The sequence below is a fragment of the Neocloeon triangulifer genome, unplaced genomic scaffold (genome assembly GCF_031216515.1).
Source record: "Neocloeon triangulifer isolate White Clay Creek 2 clone unplaced genomic scaffold, ASM3121651v1 ptg000001l, whole genome shotgun sequence".
NCBI classification, from domain to species: Eukaryota; Metazoa; Arthropoda; class Insecta; order Ephemeroptera; family Baetidae; genus Neocloeon; species Neocloeon triangulifer.
Window position 1 is genome coordinate 4,659,913 of NW_026775544.1, and position 26,754 is coordinate 4,686,666.

The 26,754-nt window shown below is 37.2% G+C and overlaps 4 protein-coding genes across 6 annotated transcripts in view; 1 reads left to right on the forward strand and 3 right to left on the reverse strand.

Moving 5' to 3' along the window:
* Nucleotides 1-21: 21 nt before the first annotated feature.
* LOC132193243 (IQ and ubiquitin-like domain-containing protein) lies at nucleotides 22-2,716 on the reverse strand. Its single transcript, XM_059613789.1, has 2 exons — nucleotides 1,058-2,716; nucleotides 22-968 (listed from the first exon to the last, which is right to left on the reverse strand). The coding sequence occupies exons 1-2, from the start codon at nucleotides 2,108-2,110 to the stop codon at nucleotides 51-53; spliced, it is 1,971 nt and encodes a 656-aa protein (XP_059469772.1). The 5' UTR covers nucleotides 2,111-2,716; the 3' UTR covers nucleotides 22-50.
* Nucleotides 2,717-3,216: 500 nt separating this feature from the next.
* LOC132193277 (uncharacterized) lies at nucleotides 3,217-5,269 on the forward strand. 3 transcript variants are annotated; one of them, XM_059613877.1, is made up of 6 exons: nucleotides 3,217-3,325; nucleotides 3,801-4,014; nucleotides 4,072-4,311; nucleotides 4,374-4,476; nucleotides 4,546-4,740; nucleotides 4,801-5,269. In XM_059613877.1, the coding sequence occupies exons 1-6, from the start codon at nucleotides 3,277-3,279 to the stop codon at nucleotides 5,020-5,022; spliced, it is 1,023 nt and encodes a 340-aa protein (XP_059469860.1). In that variant the 5' UTR covers nucleotides 3,217-3,276; the 3' UTR covers nucleotides 5,023-5,269. The 3 variants fall into 3 exon arrangements, with proteins under 3 accessions (XP_059469860.1, XP_059469861.1, XP_059469864.1); XM_059613878.1 differs by having other exon boundaries at nucleotides 3,217-3,298; nucleotides 4,801-5,267; XM_059613881.1 differs by having other exon boundaries at nucleotides 3,217-3,238; nucleotides 4,801-5,267.
* The window catches only part of LOC132193268 (xaa-Pro dipeptidase), a 37,174-nt gene continuing 15,646 nt past the window's right edge, over nucleotides 5,227-26,754 (reverse strand). Inside the window, exons 3-10 of the mRNA XM_059613870.1 lie at nucleotides 16,812-17,003; nucleotides 16,691-16,738; nucleotides 10,233-10,339; nucleotides 6,535-6,804; nucleotides 6,335-6,483; nucleotides 5,775-6,070; nucleotides 5,564-5,715; nucleotides 5,227-5,509 (exon numbers count right to left, since the gene is read on the reverse strand). Coding sequence (XP_059469853.1) covers nucleotides 5,419-5,509; nucleotides 5,564-5,715; nucleotides 5,775-6,070; nucleotides 6,335-6,483; nucleotides 6,535-6,804; nucleotides 10,233-10,339; nucleotides 16,691-16,738; nucleotides 16,812-17,003 — 1,305 coding nt within the window. The 3' untranslated portion in view covers nucleotides 5,227-5,418. The remainder of the gene's footprint in view (nucleotides 5,510-5,563; nucleotides 5,716-5,774; nucleotides 6,071-6,334; nucleotides 6,484-6,534; nucleotides 6,805-10,232; nucleotides 10,340-16,690; nucleotides 16,739-16,811; nucleotides 17,004-26,754) is intronic.
* LOC132193249 (FAST kinase domain-containing protein 3, mitochondrial-like) lies at nucleotides 6,933-10,050 on the reverse strand. The gene is made up of 4 exons (XM_059613804.1): nucleotides 9,607-10,050; nucleotides 9,320-9,546; nucleotides 8,073-8,957; nucleotides 6,933-7,877 (listed from the first exon to the last, which is right to left on the reverse strand). The coding sequence occupies exons 2-4, from the start codon at nucleotides 9,524-9,526 to the stop codon at nucleotides 7,005-7,007; spliced, it is 1,965 nt and encodes a 654-aa protein (XP_059469787.1). The 5' UTR covers nucleotides 9,527-9,546; nucleotides 9,607-10,050; the 3' UTR covers nucleotides 6,933-7,004.

The following is a 26,754-nucleotide window of genomic DNA, read 5'->3' on the forward strand; positions in this document are numbered from 1 at the left end:
GTTACCGAGTTTAAATTAGAAATTAGCTTTTTAATTTGAGATGGTGAGTTTTATTTCAAATTATGCAATCCTTTGAAATGCATTTGTGCGATCAAGTGCTTGATGTTGATGTTTTTAATGAACTCTTCTCCATATATCAAATTCAACTCCATTATGTTCAGATGCTCTTGCAGTTCTTTTCTCGATAGCAGGATTGTGTTCCAGGGACTCCACTCCTTTGTTATATCCCACCTGCCAAGCCTTAGCTCGTCCAAGTTAGAGTTTTGGCTGATGGCTGACTGGCCATGCCAAATCTGGTCCACCAAGTACTTGATGTCATGCACCTCTAGGACAAAGGCCATTGACCTGTAGCAACCTCGACGAGACTCCTGTTGCTGCAACTCTTTCAGCATCAGCGCGAATGGGCCGTGATCAACCCTGCCATGACTCATGTTGTCAATCCACTGGCACGAGGTGCACACTTTGATTTCAGGTCGAGTCAACGGGATGACAAACAACTTCGGAGGAAGCATTTTGCGACACTGGTTGCAAAGGAATAGTTTTGATTTCGGTTTCTTGCAGTCCCTCGGGTCCCTGATCAGGTTAGAGAATGACTTTTCCAATCGAAGGTGGAGGTTTTTAATTTCATTCATCTTTAATCCCATTTCCAGCAGCTGAGCTTCTCGGTCAACCAGTTGCAAAACTTCATTTTTCTTTGGTTCGTTCAGGTGCAAAAGTGCCTCTCGAACAAGCTGCAAATTTTCTTTCAGCTCCGCCGTGTTTAGATTTTCAGCAAATAATTTGTCGTGGAGTTCCCGCAATTGACTAGCACGCTGGTTTTTTGTTGTTTCCATGGAGATGGTTAACCCATTATAACTTTTCCATTTGACAGGAGAGCAGATCTCATCGAGCAATTGCTTTTGGCGCTCTTTTAAACGCTTTTCTCTCATTTTCACTCTCTCTTTTTCTATCACGGCTAGCATGTTGACCTGAAAATTTAAATAACTTCAAACTGTTGTACAAATAACTAATTTTGTTTACCAAAGTTTTTTATAATTTTTAGAAATAAATTGTATACCTGCATTTCTAGGATGTTTTGGAAATCAGCCCGGCTCGGCCCCTGAGTTTTTGTTGCAAAAGCATAGTCAAGGCACCTCTTCCTCCACCTTTCGACCAACTGGTACAGAACCTCAAAGGTAGTCGGGTTGTACCTCCCGGCGGCTGCATCCTGCTCCAGGTACAGCTTGAGCTCCTGCTTGGCGACGGCCTCCTCCCTGATCTTCTGCAACCCCCTTCGCACCCTCCAGCCCCTGAACATCCTCTGGATGAGCACCACCCTAGCCACAACGTCGACCATCGCCCTGGGCGCCTTTGGCGTCAGGAGGCGCCCTTCGATGGCCCCTCCAGTCTGAGTAGACCCATCCCTCGGGGTCTGCTGCTCAAAATTAGCGCAGCTGCGGGTCTGCACCTTTCTGGAGCGTTTCAGCTTTTTAGGTCTCCCTGACAAGAGGTCGGCCTGAGTTTGACTTGCTGCATGATAGTATTCCCGACCCGTCTTTTTGCACCTGTATCCGCCCAAGAACTCTTTCTTGCGACAGTCGTGCTCGATTTCAACAACCACCATTTTCTGCTGCTCACCAAAAATTCCACTGGTCACAATCACGGTCAGAATGTCCGTCGGTCTTGCTCTGAGGTTGTCAGGGACCTCCAAATCAACGTCAGGATCAATGCAATTGACGTAAATCTCGATTTTATCATTTTTTCTCAAAAGCTCGCTCAAGGTCTGCGCCATGTTTTGCAAAACTTGAGGTTTTTCACCCGCTAGAACTAGAATAAGCATTTCGCTTGGAATGTACAACTCGAGAGCCACTTTTTCAAGGAGATCAAAAACGGTCGTGCTCCGGTACGAGGTCAGGGTGAATGGCACACCCTGTGGCAACCACAGTTTGACAAAAATAACTTTGTCGTCGACCGATGTGTTATATTCTTCTTTGACAGCCACCACTGACAAAGCGCTGCTCCGAACTCTGACAGGTGATTTTTGCTGGGGTTCGTTTGGCTCGGAGGCCTCTTCATCGTTGCCACTCGGAAGGTCTTCAGCATCAGAGGAGGGAAAACTTTTTTCACTCATTTTTATCTAGTCGGCTATGTAAAAAAAAAAATATTTGATGTTTATCATATAAATGCTGCTATTTCCTAAACATTACCATAGCAACAGTCTGCAAAGTTAAACTTTTAACCAGAGCCGGTGATACAACATAATAATATCCGATAATATCATTAAGCTATAGCTAGAGAGGACCCTTAATTGTAACAAAACAGAAATGTTTTTTTTTCATGTTTGACATATTTGATAATTATTGTGATGAACAGTCAAACAAAATTAGTTTAGTGTCTATTTTGCTTGCCCTTCCTTTTATTCCAATTCCATTCCCGCTTTGATAATATATATATATATTGCATATTATATTGTGACCAAATAAAAGACAGTCTGAGTGTCTTCCCAGCCCCGGCTACGCGAACTTTGTGGTATTAATTATCGGACACCTTTAGGGCGTGAGGGTTTCTGGACTTGATTTGTGTTCGTCACAATATAATAATTGTATAGCGTTTGGGAGGCACAAATGTGCTAAAACAATAAGAGGGTGCTCGACTTTGGCAAAAGAGACCAACCCAATAGCCTAAAAAGCTCACGGGTGCCAAAAGCAAAAATAATAATAATTTTAATTTACAATGTAATATCGCATAATAATCCCTGCTTTTAATCGCTGTCTATGATTTTAAATAATTAATAATAATAAAGTTTTGAAAATGATGTGTTATTGTTATGAAATGTTTTTAAATTATAATTTCCATCATGAGAAAATTCTGACAGAAAAAAAATTTATGTGATAAATTTAATATTATTTAGTCGAAAATTTCGTTAAATTTATGTTCTTTTTGTGTGTATGAAATATTCACTTATGTGGACGCATCATCCGGGGGTTGGTTCAACAACTCAAAAATATTACCCCTCTACTGCGCGTGCAAATATTTGGGCCGTCCAGTACTGTCGAGATCTGTCGAGACTCTCACGCAAAGTCGCAACCTCTCACGATTTTCCCAGCAAGAGCAACACATCCAAAGTCCAAAGCCTCACTCAATCTTTCTCCATTCCGCTCGGGCGCTCGCTCAGTCGTTTGCAAAGCCTAGGTCGTCGTTGTCTATTAACTTTTTCTGTTGTTGCAGGTAGTTGTAGTTTGTTGTTATCATCAGCACAGGAAATATGGCTTGCTTTGTTTTATTGTGTCTCTAATTATGCGTGTGGACTGGCTTTTGGGTGAAGAGTTTTTCTGCTGCGGATTTTGTACATATTTTGCGGCATTTTGTTAAAAATCCAAATCCACTCATCTCTTTGTAATAAGTTGTTGCATTTTGGATTACATCTCCGCTGTTGAATTTGAAAATTTGGAGAGAAAAAATTCATATTTATCATATTTTTCCCAATTCCCTTCCTTGCAAGAGTCTTTACATAGTTTAAATAATGATGATTGTATTATTTAGTACTAAATAATACAATCATCATTATTATAGTGTGTTCTTCTTATAATATGCGTTGCGTATGAGTATTGCGTGCAAGAAAAGAAATATTTAATGCTAAAAAGTAAAAAATAATATCAACTTTCAAGGTTGTTAATGAAAATTTATACGTATATATGTAATTTTATGACGCGTGCATATCCTTTGAACATAAAAATTATTAAATTAATTCAAGAAGAGATTTTTTACTCTCAACAGAATAATACATCAATAATCGAATAATCTCAATGGTTGTGTTTCAGGTTATTTCAGAGCCATAATGACATATTACATCAAGAACTCTTTTGTCCCAGTCGACGAAAATCAGCACTGGGAGTTCAAAGGGCACCGCAACTTCAGTGCAGATGAAATTCCTGCGTGGCGACCGGACGGTTCCAAAGTCTGTCCGATTCGCAACCCGAAGGAGTTTGCCAAGCTGACGAACGGCGTGCACCGAACTCGCCAACCTATTTCCAGGCAATTAATTTAATACAAAGTAATAGTTGGAATTTTAAAAGTAAATTTTATTTTCAGAAACATCAATGGATTTCTGAACAGTGGCAAGCACGGCAACATCCTGATCGGTGTTCTGGACAATGGCAAGGTTGAAGGCATTCCCATGAACTCGATGCAGAAAGACCATCTGCTGGTGAACCTTGAGGATTGCCTCCGCCGCTTCCAGCCTTCAGTGCCTCGTGAACTGGTCAAAGTCGCCTTCATTCCAGTGGTCAGCAGTGTGGAAGAACTCCTCAACTACGACCCTGAGCAGGCCAAGTAATTTCCACCATATTATTTTTTTTTTTTTATAATTCTTCTCTAAATAATTAAACAAATAGAATTTGCGAGCCTCCCGATGCAATCAGGTTCCAACCTCACCTGTTGAGGACCTCCTCTCTGTGTTGGTGTGAGGTTTACTCAATGGAACGCCAAAGGAAATTTGTTAGAAAAAAAATTAAGTAAAATTATTTAAAAGCTTAATAATATGTAAATTTTTTTTGTTGAGTGCAGGGCTTCATTCCTCAGTTGTATGTGATTGAAATTCGCATCGCCGCCTTGCACCCGTCCATGCGCACCCCAGAGGTGAACAAGGCACTGACCAGCCTCATCCCTGCATCAGCCTCTCCCTTTGAGAGACTGAGTTGGCCTGCCTTCATTAACGAGGACCACAGTGCCTTCGTCAGGGTCTTTGCCAGTGTGGTCAAGGTATAATTATATAATGTGAATGTAAAAGTTTTTTTAAATGCTTATTTTTTTCTTCATTAGTACACACACCTTGAGATTGAAAAGTTCAATCGCATCCAGACTCAAATGTACATCAAAGACTTGCTCAAGTTGGAGCAGGACAGTGAGGAGTGGGAAAAGGAGACACAGAAGTTGCTTGTCTTGCTGGAAGATCCAACAGTGGACCTCATTGCACTTTTGAATGAGATGGTCAAGGTGCAGGAAAAGCCTATCTACAGCACCAATCCCATTTACTCCCATTGATTTTTTTTTTATTATGAGGAAACAAAGGTTTCTGTAACTATAAATAACTGACACCTTGCGCACAATTAACGTAACAAAAATGCACTTAACTTAAAACTGATCTACTTTATTATGTTCTGGGCTCATCATGATTTCTACGCAACAACCCTATTCCAATAAAAGTCTTAACATCATAGAAAGTTTTAAAATGAAACAATGAAACTATAAATTTCCATAACATACAAAATTAAAAATTTATTTCAAGTCCATCTGAATTATCACCACCAGTTTTATAATTAATACATATAGTTATAAAACCGATTATTAAAAATTCAATAGCTTCCAAAATTTAGCAATATTTCGTTAAATACATTGCAAGGGATAAGACATGGGATAAGATATAATACTGTATTTTTATTAGTGGCCAGGTTTGGTTACCAAGTCCTGTGGCAAGACCACCTCCTCTTCTTGGCGTCCTGCTGCCATCACCTGCTCAATTTCTTCAACCCTGCCAAAAGAAAAAATTGAACTATAACAATGTAAGGTCTTGGAATAGTCTCACGTTCTGGGCACAATGCTCAAGATTTCAGCACCCGTCTCGGTGACAGCCACATCGTCCTCAATGCGAACACCGCCAAAGCCCCGCAGTCTCTCAATGGCCTCTCGCACCAAGAATCGGTTCCTGCGCGGATCGGCCAGAGCCTCTTCAAGCAGCTGCAAAATTAAATCAGTTTTAAATTTTTTGGAAAAATACAAACTTGATTAATTTGTACCCTGGGAATGAAATAGCAGCCAGGTTCAACAGTGACCACCATATTGGCCTCCAGGTTGCGGGCAGTGCGAAGAGAGCGGAACCCTGGCTGTTCAGGGCGCGGAGGGCAGTGCGACAGGTAGCCACCCACGTCGTGGACATCACAACCCAGCAAGTGGCCGAGACCATGCGGCTGGAAGGTGGCGGCCAAGTTCACTTCCATCATCTCGTCAATGTTGCCTTGAAGGACACCTCCTTCAATCATGGCCAAAAGCATTTCCCTGTTGGCCAGACGGTGCATCTCGACCCATGACACTCCTGAAATTTTTGTCGAGAATTTAAAATATAATAATATGAGTTATTTCTATTAATTTATATATTTTTGTGTAAGGTAAGTTAAGAGAAACCAAGGAAAACTTGAAACTTTTTAAATAAGTTCATAAAATCAACATAGATAAGTCAAAAGTTAGAACAGTTGATGAAATTCAGTAGTGCTTATTTCTATTTTTTTTTTTAATTATTGAGATCTAATTGTAAGAACTTTTTTTCTTTTTAATTTAATGGATAAAATAAGATTTGCACCTGGTCGCATAGCAGCAATCACAGCCCTGTTGGCTCTCAGCACAGCATTGTAAATCATCTTCTGATCATCAGTGAATTTTCCATTGGCTGGGAATGAGCAAGTGATGTCCGACGCGTAACAGTAATACTGGGCACCCATATCAAACAAGCTGAAATTTTTCATCAAATTTTTCTCTTCATGAAAATTCTTTTAAACCAACCACATGTCCCCGTCTTGGATCTGCCGAGAGTTGGGGGCGCCGGCATGTCCGTAGTGGAGGACAGCCGAGTTGGTGCCGGTGCCGCAGATGCACGTGTAGGCGCAGTGTCTGCAGCCACCGTTGAAGTAAACGTGTCTCTGGAACTCGGCCTCACACTGGTACTCAAACATTCCAGGCCTGGCCCTGCGCATCACGCTGACGTGGGCCTCCGAAGAGGCGCGAGCCACGTAGCGCATCACCTCAAGCTCCATTGGCGATTTCTGGACTCGGCTGAAATATATATTTTCTAATTGAACATTGAAATATTTAAATGTGATTTTTTTTTCACTAAGCACTGAAATTCAACCAAATCTTCTGATTAAATGGGTTGCTTAAGATAAATTCATAAAATATTTAGCTTAAAATTTCATCGATTTTTCCTTTATTGAAAGATTTAACAAGAAAAAAAGACTAGACGTAACAATCCATCCTCATTTGTCCTGCATCATTTTCGCAACATGTTGTCTGACAGCGTAGGGATGGACCTTCAGTCTGTTCAGAGTGTCGTAGTTCAGATCGACCACCTTGAACCCGAGCAGTTGGAAAATTCGCTTTCGCAGAGCCTGAGGTCCAGTAAGAACTTTTCCATCGCGGCTGTAGTGCTCCGGCACATGGATCAACAAGATCGCGCACTGCGACCTGTCCACATTGTCCAATTTTTTGTTCCAGGTGCACACAGTCGGATGTAGCACCAGGTCGACCATGAACAACTCAATGCCCGGCAGTTCCGATAACAAGACGGACGAGGTCGCTTGTCTCTCCGTGTTGCTCAAAACGTCCCTCAAATAAAAACTCATGCTTCGAATTCGTCCGTCCTGCCAGACAGGACGCGTCGGCGTTTTTGGCAAGAGTGGACCGTTGTAGGTGGTGGGACACTCGAGGGTCAGGGCAGCGTCCAGCGCTTGCAGTTTGAACCGGTTGATTACAAGTGAGGCTTCCGGCTGTGGTTGGGCCATCGAGTCGTCAGACAGTCTGTCAAGGAAGTTGGGGTTGAATACACGGGTGACAAAGTTGAGAGGGTGTTTCTGCAAATAGATGCAGTACAGCAGCGTGTTGAGGGCGTCAGTCGGTTTGAACTGCGCGAATTTGGCGTCAAGGCTGGTCTCCACATGCTTCCAGAATTGGTCCGCGTTTTTGGGCAAGTAGTTGAGGTGGCCGAACGCTGATAGGTGGTGCATTATTTGGGTTGGCGTCAGGTTTGGACACTTGACAAAGAAAGTGGCGCCGCCGTCCAGAATCATCTCCGAGCGGTGCCGGAATTTCATGATGTGGGCCATTAGGTTGGAATAGAGACTCTGTTGAGCCTGAAATTTAAAAATATCATAATTAATTAATAGGAATTTTTGTTTCATGAAATTGCACAAAAATTATTCTTTAATTGGGTCAAATTTTAATTTATCCAACTCTTTGTAATAAAAAAAATTCTAATACACTCATTTGAGATTTTGTTTGAAAATAAAAGTTTGATAAATTATTTTGTTACTTGTATTAAAATCTACCTGAGGTTTGCTCTTCTTTTGATTAGCTTTGACGAATCTCTCCAATGCCACTTTGAGCGTGTTGTCCGAATAGTTGTGGGAAGAAAATGCCGTGATGATGCAGTTCAGGTGCTCCGGTTTGATGAGATGGATATTTATGTTGGTCCACTTGCTGAGCGCCGCCAGCAGCCGCACCGACGAAAGTCTTGCCGACTTCATCAACGCCAAAATTTCTCCAACAATAGTTTGCCGCGGACTTATCTGCCACCAAAAGCCAGTCGGGCCGATCATCTTTCTTTCCAAAATCTGGAAAATTGCCTGCCGACTTTCCTTTAAAAAGGGCAACACCCGGAACATTTCCAGAACGTTGTACTCCGAGATCTCGGCCTCCCGAGACACAAACCCGACCCACAATTTGTCCACGTCTTCCGACCGCAGGTGGGCGAAGGACCGGACGGCGTCGCACAAGAGACTCAAATTCAGTCTGTTTTCCGTGGCCCGCACGAGAACCTCGTTTTTCAGTCTCTCCTTGTGCTCCCTGCAGCCAGACAAATCCCTGGCCGCGATTCGAAGGGCCCTGACCACAGACGCTTCGTCCTTCCCCGTAACAATGATGTCAATCAACTCGCTGACGACCGCTGCCCGAGTGAAGTTGGCGTCCTTGTTGTTCTCTTGGTTCCGAAACTGGTGGTTGTTTTCCAGATCAAGGATACGTTTGAGGGCGTGCACGGCGATGATCGGCGTCACCTCCTCCTTGGGCAAAATCTCCAAGAGGGAGTAGAGCGACTTGAGCGAGTGGCACCGGTCAATGGCACTCACAGCCTCGTCTTCATGCTCTCCGTACGAAGGCTGAGGCGCTTTCGGAGGCAGTTCGGACGTTGTGTCAAAAGCTATGAAGTCGTTCACCTGAAATTCACAGCAACTTTATTCTGAATGTTCAAACAATTCCCCCCTTTTTTTTTTTTTCGTATAATTGCTGACTAAATATATGTAATTTGTATCGCTGTTTGCCATTATATCTATATAAATTCATAGCACTAGAACAATAATTTAAAAAATATTTTTAGCTATTAATATTTAAACACTTTTAAATTCCAAGAGAAATTTCTGTCGGAATTCCGCTCTTATTAAATTTGCGCAAAAAAGCAATTCCACACATTTCAAATTATTAAATTTATATATGGCTTCTCTTTGACACACTACTAGGAATTTACGATTATTTATGTTTGTGCAAAACAAGCTTCAATGAATTAATCACACAAACAAACCTTCCGAACAATGACCGGTAGTTCGTTGATCTCGCAGCCGTCCTGGACGAGTATCATCGTGTGTCCGAGATCTTCGGGTTTCCTCCACTTTGCAGCAATTTTGCCACTGTAGAAGGAGGCGGACAAAGGGGTTACGGAGCGGAGTTCGCAGGAGTTGGAGGTCAGCAGGGCGCTGATCCTTGTCGAGCACCGTCGGATGTGATGCATCTTTTTTTTTTAAATTCCACCTGAAATTTGAAGAATCGTTTAGAACGAAATCCTGGTCGCTTCTGAACGTCGCAGCTCACCTCTTACGAAAATTGGGGTGATGAAAATAATAATAATTGGTCGTGCGAGGAAGGGTGGTTGCGACGAGCGACGAGTTCAATCTCCTCCATGGTCGTTATTGCAGAGCATCCTTATTTTTCGGCTCGATTGGAAAATGATGATGACGACGCCTTTACACGAATTTCGAAAGAATTTGGCGTCCGAATCGGACACACTTTGTACGCTGATGCAATTATTTAGTACGACCAACGCTACCAGCTGATTTGAAAAATTTCAAAAGAAACAAACATGGCGCCTCTCGGAGAGTGTAAGGAGAAAGCCCGCGAAAAGTTTGAAAGTTTTGGTTTGAGCAAACAAAATTATTAATGAACAGGATTGTCCGGTTGTTTAAAAAAAAATGGTTTTGGGAATAAAAATAATGAAAAATCGAGGGAAAATAATGGAAAATATTTAAATCAATAATGCAACAAACAATTAAATTACTTATCTGATCTGTTTTGCTTTCTGGATTTCTTAAAGAAAAAAAAACCCATAGAAATAGCTAACTTTGAAACTATGTTATTTTAATCTTATGGAATTATAAATAAGATTTAATCGTAAGCGTCAAAATTGATTTGGTTGAATTTAAAACTTTGAAAAAACTCACCATTCCGATATCTCAGGGTGCAAAGTCTCAGTATTCGTTGTGAATTCATGGATGCCATCGAAAGCTGCCTGTCTGCATGTCAACCTACTGTCACTATTTAGTCCATTCTGTAAATTTATTTAAATAATATTAATTTTTTCTTTTAAATTTTATCAATTAAACTATGCTAATTAAAATGACATTCTAAATTTACTGTTTCCACATCCCAAAGATGTAAGATGTAAAAATAAACTTGTTTGATAGATTATATAATATAATTCAATAACCAGGTTAATTTTACTTCAATGTCCCGTTGTTAAAAAAAAACGACTGGTGCCAATTGAATAACTTCTTTTGTGATTTTCATAATGCGTTATTTTTTTGCAAAAAGCTGCTTCCCATGACTTTGTAGCAGCTGCGAGAAAGAAACCTCACGTAGTCACAACCTGACCGATTCCGAGAATCGACATTGCATTTTTGCCACTGGCTACAGCTTTTTTCACTCATCACAGAGCTCAAGTTGGCAAAACAGACGGAGGCGCACCTACAAAAATTTAATCACACGCCAACAGATTGGAATTTTACATTTCACAAATAAAAAAATGTCTTGCTTTCTTCTCTAATAGAATTGAATTTTATTTGTCAGTTGAAATTGAAAATTTGATGATTTTTACTGCCGCTTCAGAGAATGAGAGTTGTAAAATTCAATGCCAGGTCATTTGTTGTCGTTTTATTCAAAGCTTTTCTCTCGTATTGAGAGGCTGCATGTTGGGAGTGTGTTGTTTGTTGTTGTCCTTCACGAGCGCGCAGAGTTGAATGACTGCCGAGAGAGACGTCTTTCTTTTTGGTCCGGTGCGCGCTGCTCTACCTGCGAGACCTTCACAGCAAAATTGCTGCCTTCCCATAAATTTTATTTTTATTATTATCGAGATCATTTTATTCATTCTTTTTCCATGCGTGTGCACTCTCGTTATTATTTTTAATGCCACAACGCACACTACTGCGCCATCCTGCCGCAACAATTTAGGCCGCGCGGAATTCGGCAGAAAACTCAAAAGCAGATATTTGTGGCTCGTTTTCTCGCAATTAAATAATAATGCGGGCCGAAAGTGCACAAACAGACGCGTAATTCGTCTGCAGTACTTCTTAATTTGGTCAGGCAGCTGCTTTGCTTGCGAGTTGCGAAGTTATTATATTATGCAATTAAAATTTGTCATAAATTTTTTTTTAAATATATATTATTTATCATATGATATATAAAATTATAATTTTTTTTCAATAGATGCGGCACAAACCTATGCTATGGTTACCATACTTTTTGGTTTGTTTTCATTTGCACAATTCCGTATTTGCGTTGTGACTTTGCAAGGTTCGCGTAGTTAACAACTACAAAATTAATTAACTCAGAAAATATGGAAATAAAATAAAATTAAATCGTTTCCGTAAAAACTCTGCAAAATTAAAACTTTCGGTGAAACTGGAATGGTGATTTGGGAATTTTCAATAAACTCTAAATCAAATCGTTTGAAGCATCCACTAATTATTATTTTTTTGGTTTGAAAAATGAATCGTGATGTTGGCTTATACCCAACTTTGAATTTTCGTAGGATGTGCGTACATCTTGTTTTGGGCAGAAACTGCCTGATAGATCTGTTAACTTAATTTTGCAAGAAATCACTAAACACAGAACAAGATCGAACCTAATGAAAACTGTGCAATTTTCATCAGGAAAGTAGAGAAATTTTTAATTAATTCTTCAATTTTTAGGTTGATTTAATTCAATTATAATTTGTGCTCAGGGACTGCAGCCCACTTTGCCTTTTTAATCAACTCGGCGAGCCTTACGACACGATTAATTGCTTGAAGGATTCCCTTTATTGAATGACTCTCGGCATAAAAGACGCTGCACGCGTTTCTCTCTTCGCAGTTAAAAGCAACAACAGTAAAAATATGAGTCGACGTGACGTGCGGCCATATTAATTTCTAGTGACCTGCCAGTCTGGCACGAGTATATCCAAGACTGCACACATGTAATAATATAAATAAAAGGCAATGTTTATATACGTGGAGCAGCGAGCGAGCGCACTGAATGGGAAAGAGTTTAATCGAGCATCAGGGTTCCACCTGTCATTAGGCTTCACGCTGCCCCAGCCACACCAGCCAGCCACACAAGGCCGTCCGCAGCTGTCCTCAATAACATAAACGAGGATGATTTTGAACCCCTCCTTGTGTACTTGCCCAATTTTCTCAAATATCCATATCTTTTAATAAAAATTCAATAATCAAAACAATTTTCCTTCTTGAAATTTTTTATCTAATCGGAACAAGATAATTTTTTTAATTTTATCATTGGCAATCACAAAAGTATAGTTAGTTTTCAAATAAATAACAAATCAAATTAATTCAGTTCATTAGGTGGAATTGAAATAATAAGAACCTGAACAAACTTTAAAGAAAATTCCTACCGTCAAAAAACGATTAAAACACTTATAAAACAGAGACCTTATTGTAATTTCCGCTATTATTAAAATGTAATCAAAACAGCAACACATGCAAACAAAATCGATTTCGCTGAATTCCAAGGCTTGAAAGTGAAAGACGACCTGACAACAAATTTGATTTTTACTCTGATGTGGTGAATTCGTCAGAATTATTAAAGGAAATAGTTTAATTTCCTAATAAGAGATTTTTTAATTCCAAATTTTATTTAGCTCCAATGATGAACGTAGAGGAAAATAATTCTTACCTTAAAATATATTTTTGCGTTTTGCTTTTACTCAAATTTCCAGAGACCTTTCTTTAGGAAATATTTTTTAATGTAAAACATAAACAAGCTTTATTTTTCCCTTGGAAGTGTGATGACATTTTATGTCGCAGTAGGAAAATTGGTTGTTATATGCTTGTTTTTCAAAACCCCTTATTAGATACAAAAATATAAGCATTATCTGTATAGTGATTCGCCGCCAACTTTTGCTGCTGCTTTTGCTGATGGTGGTTTTGCGGTTTCCTGTTGATCAAATAAAGCGCCTTGCTTTTATTACTGAAACTCTTTGGCGGTTCTGTCTGTCTGTTTGACACTCGCAAAATTCAAGTAAAATCGAACTCACTTGGCTTTTTCGCCGAGTGGCGGCGGCGGCTTGTTTGGCCACGAGGAGGAAAACGTAAATAAAATAATGCGGTCGACGTCTGGCTCTGCTTTGCTGCTCTCTCCCAGGGACCAGGGAGCGGACGCGAGAAATTCGTGCCGCTTATAAACAGCAAAGCTGATATGGATTTTCAGTGAAATCCGCACAAATGCGTTTGACATAAATCAACGAATCATACTTCGTCGCAAGTGAAAACTTAAAACGCTCGCAATTAGAGAAAATCGACTCACAAAGATTAAAAGGTAAAAGACAGATTTATGCGACATGATTACAGACTTTATCTCGGCAGAGTGATTTTTTTGCATATTTCAATGAAGAGGTTGATTTGCATATTGGAAACATAAATCTGAAATTTATGATATTTTACTTTTAGTAAGAAAAGTTGGCTCATGGAAAAGTCTATTGAAAAACGGGCGATCTGTCCTGGTTACAGAATTGCGTTTATTTACAAAAAAAGGCTCTGCTGCGCAGTTTCAAAATTTTGGTCACTGCGTCAATGATTTACGAGGAAATAAATTAACAAACGTAATCTTGTTTGATAATGTGGGTCTTCGTTGCAAAATGGATGAAGAGCTTATGTTATTTTGAGTATTATTATTGCTAATTTTTTAATCTCTTATATTCAAATCCCAAATTGCGGTGGGATAAAGTTGTTATGACAATAAGTAATAAGCAAGTATTTTTATTTCTCAGATAGAGTTGTAAGTGTACGTGTGTGTGTGTGTGTGTTTATGTTCTAATTAGTGCAGAGTAGTGTCTTTGTTTGTGTTGTAAAGTGTAAAGCAATATTAATTTTTGAGCCATTTTAAAAATTAATTTCTCAATTAAGAAGTAATTTTTCAATTAAAAGTAAAAAATTTAAGTTTGCATTCCATTCTGTAAAGGCAAGTTTTTCTCGCACAGTTTCAGTAAAACCACGTGAAAACCCTCTTAAAAAAGGATTTTTATGTTTAGAAATCAACTATTTTAATTTTTTATTTACCATTATTTAACTCACATAATATTAATCAAATTAATGAAATTGCACATTAGGTAAAAAAAAGATCATACTATCTGCGCCTTTCTAAATAAAAGTTTTATCCAAGAAGACACCCCCCGTCCTGTCCTCTTTCATCAGGTAAAAATTTTATAGGTCAAGTCAACAACTACAGGTCCCAGAGAGGCTTGTTTCAGAATTGAAATTTATGGCAGGCAGGTATGAACAGGCATTAAATTTTACAACAGTTGCTCGTTGAAATATCTAGGCCTTCGCAAGCAAACTTGGCAAGCCAGGGTCTATGAGAGGAGAATAGGCAGGCGTGTTTATTGCACCAAACAAGGAGCGCAATTGTGCGTTTGAAAGAAGAAATCAGTGGGCAGATGTGGAGAGGAAGGTTGCTCAGGTAAAGAGAGCTGCTGCTGGTTTATTGTTATTTTCCTCTCCGATGCCCACAGGTATATGAAAAACACGTTTCTGCTGAAAACAGACTGCTGCTTCACAGCGCGGTGGTTTGTGTTTTTTTTTCTTCTATACGTGAATGTTGGTGACCATGAATTTCTCATTGCTATCGCCGGCACGAATATCATTATTAGCGGCGGCGGCGGCGTTTGTTTAGACAAAAGAAATTTATAAGCGGCCTTTTATTGACCGAGCGAGCCTCCCCGTGTTATTTCGTTTTCATTTTATTCGTCCGCCGACTTGCTCAACTCGCGGTGCAGGCCAAGTTGAGCTGCTGCATCCTCTTTTGATGACGTGACTCAAATTATTTTGCATCTAATTGCTTGTAGATGCAGCTCGGTTAATATACTCGCCGCCTTAAATGCGTCGCTTCCGACGATCACACGCAGAAATTCTCAGTAGGAAATTTGGGTTAATTATGACAAAAAATTATCAGGGGAAGTTTGTGGAAAATAATGTTTAAATTTGAAAGAAAATTTTGAATTATTAAACACAATTTTAGAGGTTTTACTAAAAACATACAATAAAAAGTTTGGATAAACTCTTTGCGACCTCTTTTTCTTCAAGCATAACTGAAAATTTAATCTTTTCACTCTATACCACATCAAAATGAAAATATTTTTCAATATTTTGAAGCATCTCAACTGTATTATGTGACTTAAATAGATTTTTTTTTTAAATTTACTGTTAAGTGAGATCTGATTATATTAATAAATAGACATTTCTCTTTTAAAAATTGACGTAATAATTTAATTCTTACTTTATTATTATTTTTCATCAAATTGGATTTTTGATCGCAATTTAATAATCTATTAAAATTTCATTTTTGGAGGAAGGAAAATTAAGCTATTTGCTTAAATAAGCTTTTCAAAACAACAGTTGCGTGGATCACAAACATGAAAAAATAAATTCGAAATTAAAAAAAAAAAATATGTAATCATGCAGTAAATTGAATAATTATTTTCTCCATTCATATGAAGATATTGTAGATTAGAGCTTGCCTTCCGCAAGCTCAAAAATGGGCACAGGTCGATAAGACACTTTGTCTTGGCCTGAGCAAAAAAAAACTTTTTGATTTTTTCAATTAAAATCTAAAATTTCGCAGTCAATTCAAAAATTACTCCGGACTTCTCATAATATTGTTTCCGCAGCAGTCTGCTGCCGATAAAAATTTATCAGGATTTCTTTTCATGTAATAATTTCCGCTTATTCCGACTGACTATATATATGAGAGTCAATCAAACCGGGAAAACGCACTTAAGTGCGACGTGCATGTTTAATGCATGAAGCTCGCGGCGGCAGCAAACAACTGCAGTGAGCATAAATTGCATTCGCAATGAGCAAAATCTCCATGCAGGCCAGACGGAATATACGATGGCAGAGGACGAGCCGCTTTTAGATCGCTCGGCCGTGAGAACAGAGTTTCATTCAAAAGGCTTCGGAGGAAGCGACGTGCAAAAAACAGCAACAACGACTAACTTGAAGAAATGTTGCAAAAAAACCGCATTTTATTAAAACAAAATTCAGAGTTATGAAATTTCCCCAATTTCTTGCACCTTACTTATTTAAAATTTTTCTATAGATATTAAATCCCATACTTATATATTCAACAGTAAAAAGAGTTGAAATTTAAAATAACGAAAAAAATAAATTTATTCTGTTCATATAGCTGAAAACGTGATGGAACTCGATTCTAGTTTTGACTTCTAATTCCGGTTTCTTGTTAAAAAATTTAAATAATATATTTAGCATAATTAACATATTGCTTTGTGTGGCAAAAAAATATGTATTAAGAATTTTTTTTTTTTTTTTTTTTGCAAGAGACTTAATTTTTTCCTTCTCTATCAATTACCACCTTGATTTGGGGTATTAATTGCAAAGGATTTTGTACTCACCAGCAGCAGGAGATGGTCAGGGTTCAGGGACCGCAGCACTTGGCTGACCTGCAGCAAAAGCATATAATATTAGATAATTGCATTTGAGCACGCAGTGCCCATTTGCATGTTATTAGGTCACCTCGTCCGTGTTGTGCACCCGGTCCACGGCGTACCGCTGTCTCCACTCGTCGTTGCTCGCAATCGGACCCATCACCACGTCATAGTCCTCCGGAAGCCGAGGGGCGAACAGGATCGTCTCGCCGCTGCCCACCACGATCGCTCCGTAAAAGCCCGGCTCGAGTACGCCGAAAGCCCAGTGGAAAAATGACTCCTGAAATGAAAACAAGAAAAATAATTTTAAATTTGATATTTCATAGGAAAAAAATGTACATGCATGAAAGCAAAAGCGACAAGATAGTTGAAAGTGTTGAAACCTAAATGAATTTGATTTTCATTGATTTTTTTTCTCTAAAATTTTGGTTTCTCCAATGTGAGATTTGAAAATAAAAACATGGACTGCAAAAACAGCTGTTTAAAACCGATTAAAAAAGAGCTTGAATTTCAAGTCCAGAAAAACTGCAGGGCCAATTCTCCTTTTGAAAAGAATCTGCTGGACTTTGTTTATAGAAATTCTCGCAGCTGGCAAAGTATTAACGCATTTCTTAATTTCAAAATGAAAAACTTATTAAAGTTATAATCCAATTTTAGATAATATTGTTCCCCCTTGAAAATCTTAAATATACCAAATTCCCTTGCTTTTTTATAACTAAATTTACCGAATTGTGTGTGCCAGTGAAATAATAATAATTGGATAATTTAAATATCCAACTCAATTTATTTATTTTGATTCTAAATTTTAGAACTAAATGAAACACTTGAACGGGGGTTTCAATTAATTTTAGTTTGTCTGATTTTATTACAATTTTAATCCTGCCCTCTAATATTATTTAATTCTATAATTATTTGAAGTTAATAACTTTCAGAACTTTTTGATTAAATAAAATAACTTTTACTCAAAGTTACAATTAACTGCGGTCATACAATGCATGTAATTCTCGCCAAGTGACCCATTTGAGACCGTTTTTACAGCGACTATATAATAACACAACAACAGAGCACTCTAGTACAATAATCCTCTCGGTCTAAAGGTCAGGCCGATTCTACATAATTGAGCAACAACTCGGCAGTGCATGCATAGTAAAGTATTAAGTGAGTCTGTCCGTCTATATTTATATAATTCTTTCTACCCCAGCAGCATAACAACCACACGCATCCATGACACTATGCTACAACTTTTTTTGTAAATATAAATGTATAAAAAGAATATGGCTGCGTTACAGACCGACAAATAATTCCATGTGAGCTGCTCTCTTTCCAGTCTATAAATGACTGCCGCATGTGTTACTCGGAGCGAATAAACGTGTCAATTATACACGGCGATGTTTCTGTGAAGTAATGCTCGTAACTCATAAATATACACATTACATGGTACCGACGCCGTTTAGGTCAAGTTTTTTCTCCTACAAGGAGAAAATGAGTTCTGCGGATGGAGCAGCGTATATTTCAAATTAATTTGTGCTTTGGTTGAAATTGTGCAACGGCCATTATCCAATAACCATAAATTACAAATTAAATTATCATGGTATGACATTAAATTTAATATCAAAGTGATTTTCAATTCAATTGCTATAGGCATTTTTTTTCATTAGAAAATATTGACACTCTCCAAATATTCAAACGACAAATTGTTGACTATTTATAAACCTATTTAATAAAATTGTAATTAATTCATTGGCATAAAAATTCTTTTATAAGATTATAAAAAATTAAACGCGCTGTAATTTATTTCATTACCTCAAATTTGATCACATTTTTAATATTTTTTCACGTTTAAATGCATTATATTAATTATTCTTTATTTTCTTATATCTTCATTTATTTTTTCAAAAAAACTAAAAGCAAAGGACATAATTTCGATTGATCGTACGTTTAATTTTGGTTGATTCAAACAGGAAACAAATTAACAGTGACTTTATTATGTTTGAACTCTTGAATTTTTTCCTCGATTTTCAAGCAGCCCTAATGACTTTGTAATGATGCAAGCCGGTTGTAAAACTCTCAAAGAGAAATCTGCACAAGTGTCGGCGAAGAGGAGATGCTCATCTCTCTCATGTGTGTGCACCGAAATGGCTAAGTAAGATGCAAAGTGAAACAACGTGTCGGTCGTTCTGCTTTAATGCACAGAATTGAAAAAGGGTTCATCCAGCAGTTAATGCGCGCCTGTGCTTTATTTTATTGATCTGGGCGGCCGAGAGTCGCAAGCTTTTATATTTTGCTCGTCGTCGCGTAGCACGGCCTGTAAGGAGCTCCTTCAACTTATTGAATTTCGCCTCTCTCACATCAATCAGGACGAGCCGAGCAGGGACAGTTTTGATCCCCGCGGCTAATCATGTGACGCGAGAGAGATCCAGTTCGGTCGCATGACTAAGCGATTGATGCAGCTGCCGCGTGATCGCCAAACTTTGCAACAAATAATCAAATAATTATCTTGTTATTGCAGAACATCAGGGAATCGGAGATAAAACTATACGACGAAGCAGGAAATGATGCAGATTTTGCAATGCAAAATTAATGCAATTATTTTATTTCACTGTTGTTGATACGGTTAGAGGTCTGAAGATCCCCAAAGGAAATGTGACATGGTACGGATAATTCTATTATTCAATAGCAGATTATGAAATAAAAGTAAAGTATTCAGGGGAAAATATATTTTTGCACATAATTATTTAAATAAATTCAAGTATTTTGCATTAAAAGTTAAAATCAACATATTTGATTCACGAAAATTTTCAAGAATCAGCTTGATAAGTAACCGCTTGAAAAATCAATTTTCCAATAAACCCTTCCTTTTCAAATTTACTTCATGTATCGCGTTTTTTTATCCATTGGCAATTTGGCACTATATAGATCCAATAATAAATTTTACTATGCTTTTCATACAATCATTTTTTATAATGAAGAATTATGTAACACTTCTATATTTTAGACAGAAGGTGCTGCTTAATGCTAACGAGTCTTGTCAATTTTTAGCGCGATTGACGTCACAACCAGTTCCATTATTCCTCTTGTCCGTCCAAAATCCAATTCGATTCGGCTATCCCGCAGCTTCTTTTTTAAACAGAATCGCTAATTTCTCTTAGCGCGATCAAAACAAACTGTGCGCTCCTTTTTTACAATTTGCATTCACAACAATTAGAAAAAACGGATATAATGACTGGGGAGCGAGACGCATGCAGAATTAAATTTCCATTTTCTCGCGTGCAGCTAGGAAAGGTGCGGTGAGTGGCATTCTTTGATTGTCCCCTCCGCGATCGAACTTTTTCCTCTCGCTCACTGCAAAACAGCATAATCAGCACAGCCGCTAACTGCAAACTTGGCTCTGCGCCTCTCTTCCTCCGCGCGATATTTTTAAGGCTGTGCACACCATGTGTCAATGGTCTCCGCTCGCTGTTGTGCCTCTACACGTGTCGTGCTATTCGCGCGCGCCATATGCTCAGCCTTGCCGTTTCAACGAACGAAATTTGGACGCGTAATTTGGCGGAAATATTTAATTTCATCGCCACCAAATCAAGATGAATCATCTCAAATTGTGTTACGCTGAATTCAGAAGTAATTTAAAAAAATCTCGTTTCTCACAATTATATGTCATCTTTACTTCAAATAATTAAGATATTTATTTAGTTTATATTTTTGTTTAAATGGTTTCTGGTTTGATAAAGTCATCACTAATAATTGTGAATAAACTCTAATATATTATTTATTGTGTATTTGTTTGCTTTTTTTTTTAATAGTTAAATCATTGCAAATACTTATTCTCATCATTTTCCTATCTTTTACAATAAAAGTTGAAACGAATTTTGGTTTGTTTTTTAAGAGAACAATGCGATATTTTTATGCCCATTTTTTTAAATGAAGTTTTACTTCGATTTTTTTACTTTGAGAGGGTAATTTTTGAGATATTTTATTAATTTCGGTAATAATGGAATTTTTTATAAAATAAATGTATTCTAGTGGCAAGTTTCATGTCTGCCAAAATTGAAAATATAAATAAATAATTCAGAATGATAAACAATGGAACCCAATGCCACATTTCAGCTACAAGAGAAGCTTCTCTATTAAGATATCTTTTTTATTACCCTAATTGAACAAAAATAATATCACGAAGGATAAGTAAAATTAAAAAAAAAAGATATTTAATCAAATATAAATAAGGAGGCAAATTTTAATCCGATTGTTGATATCAATCAGAATATTTCAAATATTTTTCATTATGCATTAATTATCTTTGCTTCTGCTTACTTAAATGCTCTGGTGCCCGTTTTAACTGTAACTTGAGAATGAGGAAACATTGGGCAAATGAATTTCAATCCCTTAGAGCCATGTTCCGCTTTAAATTACAAACAAACAAGCAGGAAAGTTCAAGTTAAAAATCTCAGTGAGTGTATTAATAATACGTCGCGGCCTAAAAAGCCGACAGCTCACACACGCAAAAAGCCTGGGTAGAATTTTCGCGATTCCGAGCTCCAACAACAACCGTTTTAAGCTCCGACGCTTAATAGGTTAATTGGATTGAACGAGACTGAAGTCACAATGTCGCATGCATAATTGATTACTTGAAAATTTTGGACAAATGTCTACGAAAATACTTATTCTGATGCAAAAAAAAAAAAAACAAGATAAAATTCGGGAATTTTAGAAAACTCTTAAAATGCAATGTTATTTTAAAAATGTTGAAATTATATAATAATATGCAGAAATAAATTATCATCAATCTCACATTTCAACGGTCGACTTTCAGCTGTAATGTGATTTGAAAAAATCCACGTTTTTTCCCTTTTCAGCATAATTAAAGCAAATTTCCATTTTTCAATTTGCAAGGATTACTTTACTTAACTTAAGAGGCCAAAATTAGTGACATCAGGATGAAAATTTAATTTTCATTAATATTTTAATGATTAAAAGCTTGTTTATAGATTTGATCAGCAATCAAGGTGAGCTAATCGACCATTTACTTCAGAAAACTAATCTCACTTCCTGCATCTCAAAATAAACTTGTTTAATGTAAATAGCGCAATATGCGAACAATACACGCCGCTGCTCTCATTGCTGCTATTTTCTCTTGAGCCAGCGGCGCAGGCAGGTTTGCCACGTTTAATAATAAACAATAACAAAACTCATTGGCGCATGTAAATAAAACGTTGCAACATTTCCCGCTTTTTACATTCAGCCGACGACTGCTGCCTCTTTCTTTCTTTTTCTCGCGACAAGGAAACTCTCTCGGTTGTTTCTCATAATTTTTGTTTTCCTACCCAGTCATCCCGATTTGCATCACTGCTGCGTGAATTTCGTTCTTTTCGCTAATGTATTCATCGTCATTAGGCCTTTTGCACTCCGGGGCCATTCTCTTTCTCTCCACCTGCGAGGAATTGAGAACAGAAAACGGATCCGAGAAAGAACAGCCAGCTGCTTTCCACGGGCTGCTCTTTCGACGTGGAAATTATTTTAAGCAGGATTCATGACCGGGGCCGGAAAATAATTACTGCGCGGCCGCAACTCAAACCACCAGCTTGCTTTAATTGACGTTGCCAAAGAACTTTTCACCAGACCATTAAATCTTTTTTAATTACGCTGCATCAAAAGAGGCAACATCAAAAACATAAGTGATTTAATTTGAATAAAATTAGTTTATAAACATTTAAATAAGTTTCTGAAATTTAAAAAAAAAAGCCGACGAAAATTTTGATATCACCAGGAATGAATATCAATTTAATTAAAGCAAGGAGGAAAATAATACTAAAATAAATTTTTTTATCAGACTAACTGAAAAACATGGCATATTATTTTGAAGGCCAATAATTTGAGACACAAATAATTTTTTTAAATAGTTCAAATGCATTATATAACTAATTTCAGGGAATTTGCTTGATATTTATGGAAATTTGAGTAATTAATTATTTAAACGTTAAAGATTTAAGATTAAATTATTATGTACTGTACTAAGACCATTTATCTATATTTTATTTGTTTATTATTTCAAATTTTGCATCATAATCAAAAGCACTTTGAGCGCTGTGAAAGTTACATTAATTAAGTATCTTAATTTTTTACCAAGGATTGTCCTTCTTAATTTTTAAACAAGTGACTTGAAAGTTCAATTTAACTGTTATAATTTATATAACAAACACTTCTTGCAACCCTCCCTTGAAAGCCTTGAGTGGAAAACGTTTATAATGTTTTTCAAGAACGACCGTACAGTATAAAAGCGACGTTTTTGCTACTCTGGTGATAATTGGCGAGCGACATAACAATTAGTCCGTCTGCCGCAGTTTCATTTTTTGTTGTACACACACGGTTGCAGCCTATTAGCGTGTCTGCCTGCATAATGTCACATGGCGGCCGCAAGTGCGTTGCATTTCTGCAGCACCAACAACTGCGTACTTGTTTTTTGAACCAGCCGCGCAGTCCAAAGTGCTGCGTGTTTTGATTATCTCAGTCAGTCTTTTGCGCAGAAATCGCGTGGCTGATGCATCGTGTCGACCGGTGCTGTGCTTTGAAAAATACAGAGCACATAATATCGTGTGTGATTCACCTGGCATACTCTGAATTCATTGTTTTGATTGTTTGTTGAAATTTACATTTTTATGTCAAGTGTGCGTCAGAGATTATTGACAAAAGTTATTTGTGCATAATTATCTTACTCCAATCAGCAAAATCTTTCAAGATAATTGAAACAAGGAAAATAATTTATAGTTGCAGAAATTTGCTCACTATTCATCTTAATCAGAGAAAAATTGACAATTGATAAGGATTTTGCAACAATTTTGTGATACCAGATACCAGTTTATGCTGCGTTTTCTTCTTTTAAGCCCTAGAAATGAAAATGCCAGATTTAATTTTTCGAAAAGATGTTTGCAATCTAACAGACGTTTGTGGAAGAGAAATAAAATGGGAAAACACAAATTTTCAGAAAGGAAAAAGCATGTTTTAAATTACAAAAATAAATTATTTTGAAAAATTAGACATATTGAACATTTTGTAAATTGTAATTTTTAATTTATTATATTTACAAAGACCACAAAATGAGTTTTCTAAATTTTTATTTAATTTTGTAAAAAAGCTATAAAAAATATCAGCAAACTTAATTTAAACAAAAAGAATAAGATCATATTATTTTTTACTAACATTTCTAAGTCACATAATTTACTTATTCTCGATAATATACAACAGCATAGAGGGTTTCTTGTTATTGTGTCTAGGGACTGTCTTGATGCTCCTCAAGTATGATGATTACAAATGAAATTAAATTAAGGTTTTCTAAAAGAACCTGAAGACTGCATATTATTTAATAAAATAGATCAAAATTCGAAAAATAGTCTGCGATGCCGCTGGCTTTGTTTAAAAGTAGATCGATCGCAAACGGTAATTCCACGAATCGCTGAGTTGTCTTGTGCTTCAATAAATATACAATGGATGGGAGGCAGGTGTGTATTATATAACCCAGTTCACGAATGAATGGGGCGCCCTTTTCTCCGGGGCGCATTGACGTAATCGCCGCACTACCACTGTGGTGTTTGCTCGGGGTACACACGCGCCGAGCCAAGTGGCGCCGAGAAATTTCCAATTTAGTATTTATGGTGTTGCATGTCGCGATCGCTCCTGGGGTGCATACTTATTCACCCACTTTCAAGCAAAACAAAATCTTTATCAAGACTGGTGAAAAAGTTAAAAGTCTCTACTTTACGAAATTTATTTCCGACAATGGTTCTTCTCATGGTGCCAGATGTCAAATAACTGTAACAATAAAAAACTTTGTTTACTTTCTATTTCATAAGGAATTTATTCTCCATTTCCATGGGATTTCTGCGAGCGTTTGTGGATTTTTGACCATTTTTGTGTGTGCAAATTTTCAAATTCAGTAAGAAAATTTAATGGTTTTTCCTTTAAATTACTTTTGGTCTATGGATGGATTTTTTCTAAGCACAGATTTGACATATAACAAAATAAGAAACTCACTTTGTTCAAGAAGTTTTTATTTTAATTTTTCTCCTTTTTTTCCGAAAAAAACAAACAATGCAACCTGGCACACTAGCAAAAAGTTGCTCTTATTTTTAGAAAAAAAAGGACCAAGCTGCGGAAAGCGTACTGCATTTGTATTTATTATTTGTTTGCGCGATCACACTGCAATGAGTCACCACCTCTGGATTGTTTTTCCAGAACTTGCGTCACAAAATCAAACACAGATCAACCACGCGCAAAGCTCATTAGCCTCTAAAGTCTTTTGTTTATAAATTGTACACTTCGCGTAGGAAGGCAATTTTTAAATTTATCGGTGTCTGCGAAAATTCAAACGTTCGGCTTTTACTCAAACAAACGAATCGCCCTTTGTTTTCTTAAATTCTTCTGCTTTATTCCAGCACGGCCGTGTGGGAAGGTGCGCCGCGTGATTGGAAAATCAAAATAAATAAATCCTCGTGCGCAGAGTTTAATTGCGGTGTGCGTGGGGATGCTACTGAAAATAGAAAATACATCATTATGTCGCTCTCCTATGATATTTACAAGCAATGTGAGTGAGTCATGCGCCAATTCTTGTTTTATTGCTGTCACGAACGCGTTCATTATTTATATACACTGCGCGAAAGCTGCGCTGCAATGTGTGCACTGCCAATCTTGCGTATATTGGACGAGGTGAGCACAAATGGAAATCAAAAAATGGAATTATTAAAGATTTTATACGCGAAGCTGTGTAGCAAATGGATAAAAAAAACATTGAACGTCATTCATGAAAAATATTTCATTAATTTGTTTTTAAAGAGTAAGATTGTGTTCAAATTATATAGCAATTCTAATTTTATGATGGTTTCAGAAAAATATAAAACGCGACTATGAATATTATTGTTCATAATAATGATTAATAAAGTTGGCATTTAAAACGTTTGAATGCAAATTTGATTTATAAAAAAAATAGTGATTTATGCAGATTTTAAAAATTTAGTCAGGGATGCTTATACGCGCTGTTCTACAAATTCATTCAATTTAGATCACTTGAATTTTTTTTGTTTATATGCTTTAAATTGCATACTTTGTGCTCATTTGATTATTTTGGATGTCTCCATAACAAGGTGGTTCATTTGAAAAAAATTTACAATGAACTTTTAGATTATAAAAGGATTTTTTTAGTAAAAACGCAACTCTAATAAATGTTTTTTCTTTTTTTATTTTTAAATATATGCCACACTTATAAATTAGTTACCCTTTTGTATTTGAAATGGAAATGACGATTAATAAAAGAAAAGCGCTCTAATAATGCTTTGTTCAAGATAACTATATAACTACATTTTCCATTTTCTTATCAAATAAAATTTAGCAAAAGTTATTGTAAAGCTTAATACTTTATAAATAAAAATAGCCCAACAGAAACTTTTCGAGAAAGGGGCCAGACGTCAGATTCAATCAATTAATAGATATATAAAAAAAACTTTCTTCCACAAAATAAAGGAGAGACAGACCATCAGGCCGAGCGTCATTCTCAAGAGTCTGCGCCAATAATCGATGGCAAAAGAGCGAAACGTGCAGTTCTTTTTTCCAATTAACCTTTTTGCTCTTTCTCCTCCACATATATAACTGTCCATAACTGACGTTCCGCCAGTTTTTGTCAATCAAAAACCAATAGAAAAAATCCGTTTCATTTGTTACTGAAACACGGCATTGGTCTGTTGTTTTCTCCGGCGCAAAAATTTTGGCAACGACTCAGGCGGAGACGAATTTTTTCGATTGTCATCGCGCCGGCTAAAAGCCAACAAAACGCGCGATTTGTGCGTTGTTTTGTTTGCCTATCACAAAAATAGCCGGCTAGCGAAAACCGCGCTCCAAATTGCAGCTCCAAGTTGAGGTTGTCCGTTGACTTTAGGGAAAACATTTAAGCCTAATTATAACTTGGTTGAGTGGCGCAAAAGCTTTTAGACAGGCCGGCGACCAAACAGACACTGCGCACGCCAGCAGGAGGTCAACTCGAGCGGCAGGTG

Excerpts from the sequence above, each read along its gene's own strand:
- LOC132193243 (XM_059613789.1), bottom strand. The coding sequence starts at position 2,110 with ATGAGTGAAAAAAGTTTTCCCTCCTCTGATGCTGAAGACCTTCCGAGT. Across the intron at positions 969-1,057 it reads AAAACATCCTAGAAATGCAG|GTCAACATGCTAGCCGTGAT; the intron begins GTATACAATTTA and ends TTAAATTTTCAG.
- LOC132193277 (XM_059613877.1), top strand. The coding sequence starts at position 3,277 with ATGCGTGTGGACTGGCTTTTGGGTGAAGAGTTTTTCTGCTGCGGATTT. Across the intron at positions 4,015-4,071 it reads ACTCGCCAACCTATTTCCAG|AAACATCAATGGATTTCTGA; the intron begins GCAATTAATTTA and ends TTTTATTTTCAG. Across the intron at positions 4,312-4,373 it reads TACGACCCTGAGCAGGCCAA|AATTTGCGAGCCTCCCGATG; the intron begins GTAATTTCCACC and ends TTAAACAAATAG.
- LOC132193249 (XM_059613804.1), bottom strand. The coding sequence starts at position 9,526 with ATGCATCACATCCGACGGTGCTCGACAAGGATCAGCGCCCTGCTGACC. Across the intron at positions 8,958-9,319 it reads TACCGGTCATTGTTCGGAAG|GTGAACGACTTCATAGCTTT; the intron begins GTTTGTTTGTGT and ends TGTGAATTTCAG. Across the intron at positions 7,878-8,072 it reads AAAAGAAGAGCAAACCTCAG|GCTCAACAGAGTCTCTATTC; the intron begins GTAGATTTTAAT and ends TTTAAATTTCAG.